Below are 13,037 nucleotides of genomic sequence, written 5' to 3' on the forward strand. Positions count from 1 at the left end.
CGCTCAGATCACCAACAGATTACGACGCAGGTAAAAGAGTTAGACATGAATGAGGCAATAGCAAATGGCTACCAGAGTGACAAGGATTACGCAAGAATAGTGAATGAACCATTGTGTTTTGCTCAATTCAAGCTACGCAACAATTTACTATATTTCACAGAACACAGCAGGACGTACCTATGCGTCCCAGACACCATGGTTGGGGAATGGCACATATGGACGCTACTGATATCACATGCGCACTTGATAGTGTCACACCTAGGATACAAGAAGACATACGCATATATGAGGGAAAGTCTATATTGGAAAAATATGGCTAAAGATGTGGAGAAATTCTGTGCAGCATGCATGTCTTGCGCATCATCCAAGAAGTTGACTCAGAAGCCGTACGGGCTGCTGAAACCATTACTGGTACCCAAATACCCGTGGGCACAGATTGGCGTTGATTTCCTGGGACCATTAACAGAATCTGCAACCCTACTGGGTAAATTCAACATGGTATGCGTGGTAATCAACCACCTTACGTGCATGGCGCACTTGATACCAACAAGGTTGGACTACACGGCCCGCAACATGGCCAAGGTATTTCACGCAAACATCTTTAGGCTGCATGGGGTACCCAAGATCATCATTAGCAATAGAGACAAGTTATTTACATTGATCTTCTGGAAGACGCTCTATGAACTATTAGGTACCAAACTGAGACTGTTGTTGGTGTTCCACCCACAGACGGACGGGCAGACCAAAAGACTCATACGCACAATACTGGCGCTGATACGCGTGTGCATAAACCCAGTGTTGAGAGACTGGGCAACCAAATTACCTAGTATTGAGTTTGCAGTAAACTCAGCTAGATTGGAGACCACTGGGTTCAGTCCATTTGCACTGAATTATGGACAAACCCCACATCCAATATTAGTGCCAACCAATACTGACATGTACAGGGTACGCAATGCAGCCCGCAACATCAAATACGCACTAATGATAGCACACAATGCCATCATTGGTTTGCAAATAAGTCAGATGGTCAAAGCTAACAGGCATAGAAGACCTTCACCGTTTAAGACCAACAACTTAGTATATGTTAGTACCAAGAACATGAGAGTGCCGCTGGGGAAACCACACAAGCTATTGGCGCAATGGATTGGGCCAGTAAGAATAGATGGTGTGGTCAAGGAAGGGGCCACTTACCACGTAGAGTTGCCCAACAACTTGAAGCAAAGAGGAATGAAGCCAATATTCCACGCGTTGCTACTGAAACCACATGTACCATATGAGGATTGTTGCTTCCCAGGAAGGAACTACAAGCAGATAGCCTCCTTAGAAGCCAATGATGATGAATGGGTGGTTGAGCGGATAGGTGGACATTGCAGCAAGGGGAATAACGCAATGTTTGAGATAGTATGGCAATTGGGAGACTGTACCTGGGAATCATACCACATGGTACGGCACCTTGAGGCCCTAAGACAATATTTTGAAGCTTTAGGAATCAGCCGCACTAAAGAGCTACTGTGGAAAGAAGACAGGGAAGTACTGTATGATGAGCTTAGCAATAGTGGGTCTGAAACCCTCAAATGCGCAAGCGTAGGGGTACTTAAGGAAGCAATATGGGAACCTCAACCAGTCATCAGCACCATACCTCATTGCTTAAGACTAGATCCTTTATTATCACATTTGACTCTATCTACAAAATGTACTACGGCTGGCAAAGACGCCGCAGTTGCAACCAAGAACGGCGGCGGGATGCACCACCAGCGTACAACCCAGGGCCCAACAAACAAGTTGATGCAGGTTTACTACGGCTGCTCAACACGGTGGCCCAGACCAGCCTCAAAACCGTTAGGGCAAGAAACGCCCCACCCCCCCATAGGGGAAGGCAAGGACAGTTTGGGAGGCCAAACATGGCCAGGTCCCTGCATGTTGGGAGAGGTCAGATGGTCCTGTACAAAGGTATTATTGGCGTCAGTACCAATGGGCCATTGCGTGCACAACCAAGAGAGCAGACTTACCAAGGGTCATCTACAGGAAGACGCCTTAAACAGCAATGCACTCAACCTAATGCTAGGAATTGCAGCCAATCACCTACCAGAAGCACGTCAGCCTCCCGGTCCAGCAATGGATCCACCGTACAAGGAAGAAGTACCTCAACCAAGCATGGACAAAGAACGCAAACAGGAAGAAAACAAGCGCGTACCCAATCCAGTCCCTACAACCCTACTGGATCCGGTCAAGAGGGGACCGGCAAATCATCCAAGGAGACCAGCGACAGAACCAACCCAGGCAGGGACGGTTGGACTGCAAGTCAACAAGCTGGCAAGGAAGGTATTGCAGGCAATTCTCTTGGTCAAGAACGTCATATCAGTAACCACGACTCTAAGCAAACACGTGAAGAGGACTCACCAGCGGGTCATAGACAGGGAGTGGGACATCATGGAAGACATGTCCCGTATTGCGCTTTGAGCACTAAGGATAGAAGACAAACCCAGGATTGGGAACGCAAACTACCCCCAGGAGCTGATCAGGCAGGCGTATCCCATGCCCCAGATGCCAGAGTTGACAGAGAGGGCAATTGACAACCTCATACTGGGGATTGAGGAGCACTGGGCAACGGTCAGGGGTGTTATAGAGTAGGGTTTTATGACTATGTAATTATATATAGAATATAATAAAGTGATTAATAGATCAGTTATCTATGGATACAAAAGGCAATAGACTAGCTATATAAGGGTAAATTAGGTTAGTAATCAGGGTGATCCCTACACTTAACAAGTAATCAAGCAATTACTGCAGATGCAGGTGGTTGGTTATGCTTATACCTATAGTATGAAAGTTAGTACTGAGTCTTAGTTACCTACTATAATTTATCTGGATTTGTTAGTAATTTATTTGACTGAGATTGCACTCAGTTAAGGTGTATATGCCACTCTCAAGGCCTTAAACTCTCCCAACTGATTTACTCAAGAGGTTCAGGGCCGCCCTAGAGCCTTTCCTAGCTACCCAGTATCTGTTGGGACCTTGCTAGAGGCTATATGCGCCGAGATACCTTACAGGTTAAGTTCAGTGAGCTTAAGAGGCTAAGAAAGCGAAATAAGACACTCTAAACTAAGCTAAGAAGATCTAATAGATCTTCAAGTTCACACAAGGGGTAAGAATGGGATGAAAAGAAGGTTGTATTCAAAGGGTCTCCCTCAGGGGGTTTATATACCCCAGAGGGAGAACAAATAACTATATACATGATGTACAAAAGAGGAAGTTACATGAGAGGTACAGTCTGAGCTATTTGATACATAAAGACCAATTAGTCCCAATAAGTCCTAGTGGGATAGACTCAAGGCTATTTACAGAATGTTCTAGAGCATACATGACTAAATTACATTAGTGTGAATGCTAAAAATAACCTTGAGGCAAGGTAGGATCTCATAGAAAAAGCTAGAAACTTAAATGGTTAGTATCTCCATCAATTTGGCTCAGAATCAGACGATTCCTTTTTAGGAACTGAGATGCCGGAGCCTCCGACCTATTGGTATTTGTCCGCATAGTAATATGCCTATTTCCCACCGAGATATCGGCGTCGGCGCGCCCCGCCGACCTTTGGCGCTTATTTGCAATTACTAAGCGCTGGCGCTTGCATGCTTACTTGCACTTGTTCTATGGTCTATAAGTACCGTTCCTACATATAAATGCATGATACAAAAAATGCTATAAATGATAGAAATAATATTATGACCACTTCGCATAATCAGACGTGTATATATGCAAGCGCAATGAGGAAATAAAGTATAAAAGGTCTTGTAGCACCGCCAGTTTCCAAATATAGTAATATTCATGCCCATATTTGGATAAAGCAAGTATGATTACTCCAGTTCGCACTATTCACTATTGGCAATTAGGGGCGCATATGTCTAAATTAGTCATTCCATAACAGGGGGAACAAGGCAACTTTGAGACACTACGTACTGTTGAGGCTCCCAAATCCAGCATTGGAGAGGACAAGGACAAGCCCTCACCTGGTAGCAACGCAGGAGCCAAGCCAGCCATTGTTGGTGACCAAGACGACCCAGATGTCCGCAATGCCACTGACCACGTTGCCAAGTGGACCAACCTTGGGCCAGACATTGAGATGCGGGACGCCAACAAGGGACTCAAGACCATCAAGCCTGAACAACCTTGCATCTCCCCAAGGAAGCTTGAACTCAAGCAATCTTCTATGCGTTGAGGATCTGATCAAAACAACGGAAAAGGAGGAGAGCAAACTGACGGAGGAAAGGGAGGGAAGTGAATAAGGTGGCTATATGCCACCTGGAGGGCAAGTGTAAGGAATGCAAGATATTTGTATATTTACTCTACTATACAAATATCCCTTACATAATTGAATCGGCTATGCTCACCCAACTTACCACCTTGGCCCACCTTTGTCTTTGTTATTGTTTGTATCTGATTTCTAACTATATACTCTCGTTTGGTTTATTCTGCTTACTCATGTACAAACCCCGTTGACCTTATAAGGTCCCAGGGGGGATCTTCTGATAACTGTCTTTACTTTCAACCACAACAATCAAGTGTTTTACGGATTGTCATTACCTTGGCAACATGGTTGCCATTGACGTTTGTATTTACAGTAGTGGACAATAAGTGAAACCTTACACACGTGAGTTTACCCAGCGACAGGAGAATGTTTGGCCCCAGCTTACTGTCCATCTAACCAAGTAGCTTGGACCAGTGTTAGTTTGCGTGAAGTGCAGTGTAGTGCTCAAAAAGCTGGCACAGCCAAAGTTGGTCAGTCTTGGAGCTCTGTTGCGGTTGATAAGAACGTTTGCCTGTAGTAAGTTTTTCAGGGAGTCAAGAAAGCTGAGATTGGTATGCCTTGTACTCCTTTCAGGTCCCCATGTACCTGATGAACCAAGGTCAAACATTGAGGCAAAGGTGGGTGACAGCCTGGTTTTGATATGCAGTCACTCTACTCACAATGTCCATGCTGTGTAGGTATAAGACTCCTGCGCAGATAGACTTACTCTGGGAGTCTGGCGTGAAGACGCCTGATGGATAGAGACACGTAACACCAACTCAACTCACTAGCTTGCATCTGTTGACCGTTGGGTTGCATGACAGGTAGTGTGGCATGTTTCTGTTGTCTTCCCACTCAGACACCATTGCCAAACATTTGCGGAATACTGTCAGGCCAATCAGCTCAACAACATTGGGATGCTGGCATTTCAACCATGTATGAATCTCTTGTGCGGCTCGCTGAACATGACTCATCCTATTCTCTCTAACTCTCACTCTTGTTCATACTTTGTAATTAGTTAAACCATTAATATATATTTGTTTCTATATACAATTCACTTCTTTCTACAGGTTATGAGCCCTGCCTGAATGCTTATAGCCTACTTGTACATAGAAACTTATATGTACATACCAAGTACTCAACCTAACCCTTAGACACTATGACTGACCCCTCAGGAGCAAATGCCGGCAGCACTGGCAGTTTGCATTGGATCCCTCCCTTACAAGGAGCCAACAACTATAATGTTTGGCATATCCAAATGGAGGACATACTCACCAACCTTGATTTATATGGACACGCAGACAGATCAAAACTCAAACCAAACCCTAAGGTAGAAGTTGCAATCACTGGCCATAAAGACAATGAAGGTAACCGCTTACCTGACTTGGAAGTTGACAGCAATAACCCCTTATATGCATCTTGGATTAAAGCTGACCGCAAAGCGCTATCAAACATAAGACTAAGAGTTGACAGAAGTGTACTTACACACATACAAGGTTGTACAACTGCCACCAATGCCTGGTCTACATTAGAAGCCACATTCCAAGTCAAAGGTACTGTTGGACTCATTGACTTACAGAGACAATTCTTCAGTCATTGGATGACTGATGGTGAAGACATTGAGGAACACATCCAGCAAATGCGCGGATGGTACCAACAAATATACAGTATCAGTAAGGACTCATGCACTGAGGTCAATTGGATAACAATGCTCATTGCAAGCTTACCTGATAGCTGGGATACGTTTACGCAATTGGTAAACTTCCAATTCAATCTAGACAACAAGAACAAACAAGCAAATCAAATCAGCAATTTGAGGTTGCAAATATTAGCAGAATCCCACCATAGGAATACTAGAGGTACTGATGGAAAGGCATTCTTTAGTACAAATAAACCAACTGTAAATAGAGCTATATGTACCAATGGTAAAGGTCCAGATAAGACTAAGTCAAAATGCAACAACTGTGGACAACTTGGCCATTGGATAGCTGAGTGCCAAAGCCCTGGTGGAGGTGCATTCAAATCAGGAAATAAAGGTAATGGACAAAACAGATGAATAAACTTACCAAATAAAACCCAATTTAACAATGCAAGAATGCATATAGCTGTGGAAAAGTCCACATCAGCCAACTACGCATTCTCAACCATTGAGGAATCATACGGAATCATTAGTAAGCTAACAAACTCATGGATAGCCAATAGCAGAACAACAACTCACATATTGAACAACCAGAACTTATTTTCCAAATATAGTAAGTCATCTGGATATGTATCCGGCATATCTGGAAGCAAGCCAATAATTGGCTGAGGGACAATAGAACTTGAATGTCTAAGTAACCCCAAGACAAACAAGTATGTTACCATTAGACTTACTAATGTAGCTCATGTGCCAAGCTCACCTGTGAACTTTATGAGTCTATCTTTGATAACTGATAAAGGCTTCCAAGTTTCAATGGATTGAGACTGCTTAGTAATATATGGACCAAACAATGAATGTATTACTTATGGTTCAAAGCTCAAAGAATGTGCAAAAGGGAATTTGTGGAAAATAAATGCACATCACATTAACAAACAAAATGCAAACAATAAGCCCACTGAACTGGCACTTGTTAAACAAACTGGTCAAACTTGGTTCAACTGGCATAAAGTTCTCAGGCACATTGGCCTGCAAGCTCTCCAACACCTAAAAAACACCAACGCTGTAAAAGGTATGGAAATAGCTGACAACACCATTGGACTTAACTTTGAATGTGATGTATGCGCACAAACAAAGGCCCACACTCAACCATTCCCCAAAGAATTGGCAACAAAAGTCTCCAATATAGGTGAGTTAGTAGTAACCAATGTATGGGTACTGGCCCAAACTCCTTCAATTGGTCAATACAAGTACTATGTATCATTCATGGATGTAGCTACACAATTTACTTGTTTAGGTTTCTTAAGACCCAAAGATGAAACATTGAACAAATATAAATCATTCAAAGCAATACTAAATACACAAAAAGATAAGAAAATTAAGAAAGTTTGCTTTGATAACAGTAGGGAATTTGTGAATAAAGACTGGATTGAGCATGCCGCTCAAAGGGGGACTATTTTGGAAACTATGGCCCTGTATTCAGCCCAACAAAACAGCATTGCTGAAAGGTTGAATCAAACACTCACCAAGAAAGCACAAGTGTTATAACCTCCTAACATATACCATTAGAATTGCCTGAATTTTCTATTATTTTTAGTATTTTTTACGGACTTGATATCTTATGTTTTTTGATCACGTGATCTCGGCGCTTATAATGCCGAGATGCCGCGCCAAGATGCCGTGCCAAGGGCGCTTAGGAGAAATCCACGCTTCTGCCAGCCCGCAGCATGCTTCTCATTTTGTCTTCTGTACTTCTTTCTCTCACGTGCACAGACCATGTAAATAGTGTGCTTTGTCTATATATACAGCAGGAAAATTGCTTGGAGACACCAAGTCAATTTTACCTTGTCTCTTACTCATTAGAGAAGGTGATCAGCCAGCTAAGTAGCAGGCCCCCAGTAGTACTCAGACGCTCACTGTCGTGCACCACTGTAAGGTGGGCACACGCTAGTGGGGTTGGGCGCTTAAGGCCGTACTACTACAGGCAACACGTAGGTAATCTAACTAACAAGGCTATGCTACTTCCGCTTAAGGCGGACTACTACTACTAAACTAACGCAAAGGGGCCTTAGGCCTGGAGGTGTGGTAGGTTAAGGGGTGGTGAGCGTCTGAGTACTACTGGGGGCCTGCTACTTAGCTGGCTGACTAATCCTCCTCAATGAATATGAGACAAGGTAAAATTGACTTGGGGTTTCCAAGTGATTTCCCTGCTGTATATATAGACATAGGTGCGCTATCTACATGGTCTGTGCGCGTGAGAAAGGAAGTACATGGTGAGAAAAGGAAGCGTGCTGCGGGCTGCGCAGGAGCGTGGATTTCTCCTAAGCGCCCTTGGCACGGCATCTCGGCGCGGCATCTCGGCATAATAAGCGCCGAGATCACGTGATCGAAAAACAAAAGATAATGAGTTCGTAAAAAATAGTAAAAATAGTAGAAAAATTGTCCGGTTCTAGTGGTATATGTAAGGAGGTTATAACACTCACCCCCTATATTCACTCATCACACCTCCCAGGCCTCCAGCCCCCTTGTCAACAGTAGATAGAAGTAGAGTGCCTTAAGCGCTGTTAGTATAGCCTTACTTAGTTAGTTTACATAAGCAAGTGTAGTAGTACAGCCACAAGCGCCCGCCCACTAGCGTGTACCCAACCTTACTGTCATAACCTCCTAAATGATACCATTGGAATTGGACGATTTTTCTACTATTTTACTATTTTTTACGGACTCTATATCTTTTGTTTTTCAATCACGTGATCTCGGCGCTTATTACGCCGAGATGCCGCGCCGAGATGCCGTGCCAAGGGCGCTTAGGAGAAATCCACGCTTCTGCGCAGCCCACAGCACACTTCCTTTGTCACATCTATACTTCTTTTCTCACAAGCTTTGACCACCTGTAGATAGTTCTCTTGTGTATAAATATAAGAGGAAAATTGCTTGGAAACCCCAAGTCAATTTTACCTTGTCTCATACCATTGAGGAGGACCTTCAGCCAGCTAAGTAGCCAGCCCCCCCCCCAGTAGTACAGAAGTTAACCCCCTTATTGCGCTCATCACACCTCCCAGGCCTAAGGCCCCATTGTCACTAGTAGTTAGTAGAAGCCCACCTTACGTGGCAGTAGTATAGCCTAGTTAGATAGTTAGATAAGCTTTGTCAGTAGTAGTACGGCCATAAGCACCCGCCCACTAGCAAGTACCCAACCTTACAGTTGGCGTACAACATTGTAAATTGACTTTGTGTAGGCTTTGATTGACAACAAGAGGACCTCCAGTACTAGCACAAGGGAAATCACGTGAACGGACTTGCATTTTGCTATTAATAATCAAACTAGTGTTGGTCCCATGTAGTACCAAATTGCTATAAGGCTGACAGGCTCTGATTGCCCGCATAACCCAAGTTTTGCCGGAACTCTGCAAGTAGCGCTCCTAGACAGCCAAAATACCCACTTGCAAAAAACCCGCACATATCAAAATTGCCAGATCTGTTGATTTGCTGTAGGGATTGTCCAACGATAGGTACTTGATGCAAGGAGTTAGCAAATAACACCTTGCACAAAAACCGCTCATAAGTCCTGTATCAGGCACCTATCCCCCCACGCCGTCTCAGAAATTCCATCTACACGCTCTGGCGTCCCTCATCCCTACCCCTGCCCTTCCAGTTGTTCCAGTTGCCACTCAGTTCCATCCTGTTCCCAACCACCCACTTGCAGCCCATCTCCCTCTTTGCAAGACCTGCCAAGAATGGAACCGGAGCCAACCATTAGCGCTCTCCTCAAGGCTGTCACAGCCCTCACAGCCACAGTTGGGTCCCTACAGGACCAAATCCGCAACCAAGGCCAACAGCTCATTGAGCTCAAAGCCATATGCAAGGAGACCGCCGACTTACTTGGCAACAAGGATCAAGGAGCCCCCCAAGCCCAGCCTGGTCCATTGACTGGGCCTGTCACCCCTCCTACACACTCAGGAGGGGAAACCCACACTCCAGGAACGGTTAGGCCTGGACTCAAGGCCCCCTTTAGACCATCCAGAGGGACTGGCTTTGACTTGGAAGAAGAGGAGGAACCCTGGCAAGCTCCCAAAAAAGAGCCTTGCAGCACGCCTAGGAGCCTCAGCTCCCTCACCCCCTTTGACGCAGGGTCCAGCGTGAAAAGGCCCAAGATGGACCTCCCCAAACCCTATAAAGGAGATACCAGGGGACGTAAGGCCACCCAGTGGCTAGATCAGATGCTGCTTTGGGTAGCCCTCCATTGTGATCAGTTTGACAAGGAGGAACAAATGGTTGTGTGGATCCTATACCACATGACCAACAAGGCTGCCAATTGGGCACTCCCCATTATTGGGACAATCATCAAGGGCAAGGGGAACCCTCCTACCACCATCCCGGCCTTAACGGCCAAATTCAAAGAGGCCTTTGCTGATCCCAACGCCAAGCAGGCTGCTGCCAGGAAAATTGCGGCGCTCTCCCAAACCACCACAACCTCCAAGTACATCACGGAATTCTGCAGTCTCATGGCGGAATTGGACTGGAATGAGGAGACCTACATTGCGCAGTTCACGCAGGGCCTCCACTGGAAAGTCAAGGAATTGCTATCAACCAAGGATAGCTTTCCCAACAAACTTGAAGCAATTTTTGCGGCTTCCATAAAAATTGACAACATACACTGCAAAAATGAGGAGAACCACCCAAAGAAGGCGTCCGCCAAGTCCCCAGCCACTGTGGCCACCACTTCCACCACCACCACTCAACGGGTTTGTTTATCAGAAGACCCTAACTACGTCACTCCAGAAGAAAGGGACCGCCGTTGCGCATCAGGGCTATGCATGAAATGTGGCCAGAAGGGCCATGGGATCAAGCAATGCCCCAATGGTTGGAAGGCAACCCTCAAAGAGGTGGCTAAGGTAGCCAAGGAATCTGAATCAGGAAAAGACTGAAGTCAAAGACCGCTGCCAAGCCCTTGACTCCCAAAATGGACACTATAGATAGTTGCGTTGAATTTGTATCCCTTGGCCTTGATTCAAATAAAAAACCATTGTTATATATTGATCTACACGTCCAGAAATTCCCGGCAGAAGCTCTCAAAACCCTCATAGACTCCGGAGCCACTTCCAATTTCATATCCCCCTCTATTGTCAAGAAATATAAAATCCCAAAAACCCAACTTGAAAACCCACAAGTTGTGAGAATGTTAGATGGTACAATCTCTCAAACCAGTTGTATTTGGCACCAGGTTCATCTCACAGTTTTGGCCAATGGCCATACACACTCCATCCCTTTCTTAGTCTGCCCTATTGGGAACACACCCGCCATACTTGGCATGACATGGCTCACTCAGGAGTCACCCCTCATAGACTGGAACCTAGGCACTGTCACCTTCCCAGACCAAGTCCAGATAGCCTTGGAAGAAGAAGCAGATCTCAACCCCCTTGCAGATTTACCTACGGAATACCATGAATTTGCCAAGGTGTTTGGAGAAGAGGAATTTAAGGTCCTTCCCCCGCACAGGGAATATGATATTGCCATTGACCTAATCCCTGACGCCAAACTCTCTCCTGGACCCATCTACAGCATGACTGATGCAGAATCCAAGGCGCTTAAACTACATATTGATGAGGAATTAGCAACGGGCAAGATCTGTCCCAGCACTTCCTCAGCAGGCGCCCCTGTCATGTTTGTTAAGAAGGCGGATGGTTCTCTGAGACTTGTGGTAGACTATTGGAAGCTCAACAACGTTACCCATAAGAACGTCTACCCTCTTCCCAGGCAAGATGACTTAATGGCCAAACTTAGGAATGCAAAACTATTTACCAAGCTGGACCCACAATGGGGCTACAACAACGTCAGGATTAGAGAAGGAGATGAATGGAAAACAGCGTTCAGAACCAAATATGGGCTATTCAAATATCTGGTAATGCCGTTTGGCCTTACCAATGCCCCTGCCGCCTTCCAGCATTTCATGAATGACTTGTTTAGGGACCTCATTGACGTCACAGTGGTTATATACTTGGATGATATTTTGATCTTCTCAGAAAAACCTGAGGAACACCCATCTCATGTCAGGGAGGTTCTATCCTGGCTATTGAAGAATCAGCTATTCTGTAAACTATCCAAGTGCCACTTCCATGTCACCACGGTAGATTACCTTGGTATTGTTATCTCCCCTGCCGGCTTCTCCATGGACCAGAAGAAGATTGAAGCCGTTACAACGTGGCCTGCACCAAAGACAGTCAAACAGGTCCAGGCCTTCCTAGGGTTTGTCAATTACCTCAGACGCTTCATCCCAAATTTCAGCTTGGTAGCGTGCCCCCTCCACAACCTCACCAAGAAGGAAACCCCTTGGTTGTGGGACATAACGGAAGAACAGGCATTCCAGGAACTTAAGGCACTGGTAACTAAGGCACCGGTACTCATCCACTCCAATCCAAATCTCCCCTATTACCTTGAAACAGATGCATCAGGGGTAGCAATGGGGGCCATACTCAGTCAAAGAGGGGCAGATAACCAATTGCATCCAATTGCCTATATGTCTAAATCCTTCTCAGGGGCCAAGACAAACTATGACACCCACAACAAGGAACTTCTAGCCATCATCAAGGCCCTGGAGGAATGGCGTATATTCTTGGAAGCAACAGGCAAGCCAATCCAGGTCTTCACAGATCACAGGAACCTGGAATACTGGATGCAGGCTAGGACCTTCAACCAGAGGCACGCCAGATGGCGCATATTCCTGAGCAATTTCAATTTTGAGATCCATTATTGCCCAGGAAAGCAATCAGGAAAACCAGACGCCCTTTCCAGAAGATTGGATTACGTAGATGCTCCTACAGAACCAGAAATCATGCTGCCTTTGGAAGTTTTTGCAAACACGTCAGAAGAGGAACTTGAGATTGTCACAAATATTTGTGACAAACTCAGGGAAGATCCATTGCTAGAACCCATCATCAGGTTCCTCACGGAAGACGCAGACAACGCCCCTCCGTCTATTTGCAAAGCTTATAAAGACTATGATTGGGAAGAGGATTTGCTATGGTACTGCGGAAAGCTAGTGGTCCCAGACTCAGAAGACCTCAAGGATTGACTCCTCAGGGAATTCCATGATTCCCCCCTGGTAGGCCACCCCAGACA

General features: G+C 45.4%; 5 protein-coding genes across 5 annotated transcripts; all 5 read left to right on the forward strand.

Moving 5' to 3' along the window:
• Positions 1 to 312: 312 nt before the first annotated feature.
• On the forward strand, positions 313 to 2,460 carry RhiXN_08100 (Transposon Ty3-I Gag-Pol polyprotein; the record flags this gene model as incomplete). The annotated part of the gene is made up of 1 exon (XM_043327916.1): positions 313 to 2,460. The coding sequence occupies one exon, from the start codon at positions 313 to 315 to the stop codon at positions 2,458 to 2,460; it is 2,148 nt and encodes a 715-aa protein (XP_043183301.1).
• Positions 2,461 to 3,850: 1,390 nt separating this feature from the next.
• Positions 3,851 to 4,216, forward strand: RhiXN_08101 (uncharacterized protein; the record flags this gene model as incomplete). Its single annotated transcript, XM_043327917.1, has 2 exons — positions 3,851 to 3,862; positions 3,926 to 4,216. 2 exons carry the CDS (start codon positions 3,851 to 3,853, stop codon positions 4,214 to 4,216), a joined length of 303 nt encoding a protein of 100 aa, XP_043183302.1.
• A 1,228-nt stretch (positions 4,217 to 5,444) lies between these two features.
• Positions 5,445 to 6,045, forward strand: RhiXN_08102 (Copia protein; the record flags this gene model as incomplete). Its single annotated transcript, XM_043327918.1, has 2 exons — positions 5,445 to 5,958; positions 6,020 to 6,045. 2 exons carry the CDS (start codon positions 5,445 to 5,447, stop codon positions 6,043 to 6,045), a joined length of 540 nt encoding a protein of 179 aa, XP_043183303.1.
• A 3,610-nt stretch (positions 6,046 to 9,655) lies between these two features.
• Positions 9,656 to 10,846, forward strand: RhiXN_08103 (Retrotransposon-derived protein PEG10; the record flags this gene model as incomplete). Its single annotated transcript, XM_043327919.1, has 1 exon — positions 9,656 to 10,846. The coding sequence occupies one exon, from the start codon at positions 9,656 to 9,658 to the stop codon at positions 10,844 to 10,846; it is 1,191 nt and encodes a 396-aa protein (XP_043183304.1).
• Positions 10,847 to 10,881: 35 nt separating this feature from the next.
• RhiXN_08104 (Retrotransposable element Tf2 protein) lies at positions 10,882 to 12,990 on the forward strand (the record flags this gene model as incomplete). The annotated part of the gene is made up of 1 exon (XM_043327920.1): positions 10,882 to 12,990. One exon carries the CDS (start codon positions 10,882 to 10,884, stop codon positions 12,988 to 12,990), a length of 2,109 nt encoding a protein of 702 aa, XP_043183305.1.
• Between the last annotated feature and the right edge of the window lie 47 nt (positions 12,991 to 13,037).

The sequence above is a fragment of the Rhizoctonia solani genome, chromosome 9 (assembly GCF_016906535.1).
Source record: "Rhizoctonia solani chromosome 9, complete sequence".
Classification (NCBI taxonomy): domain Eukaryota; kingdom Fungi; phylum Basidiomycota; class Agaricomycetes; order Cantharellales; family Ceratobasidiaceae; genus Rhizoctonia; species Rhizoctonia solani.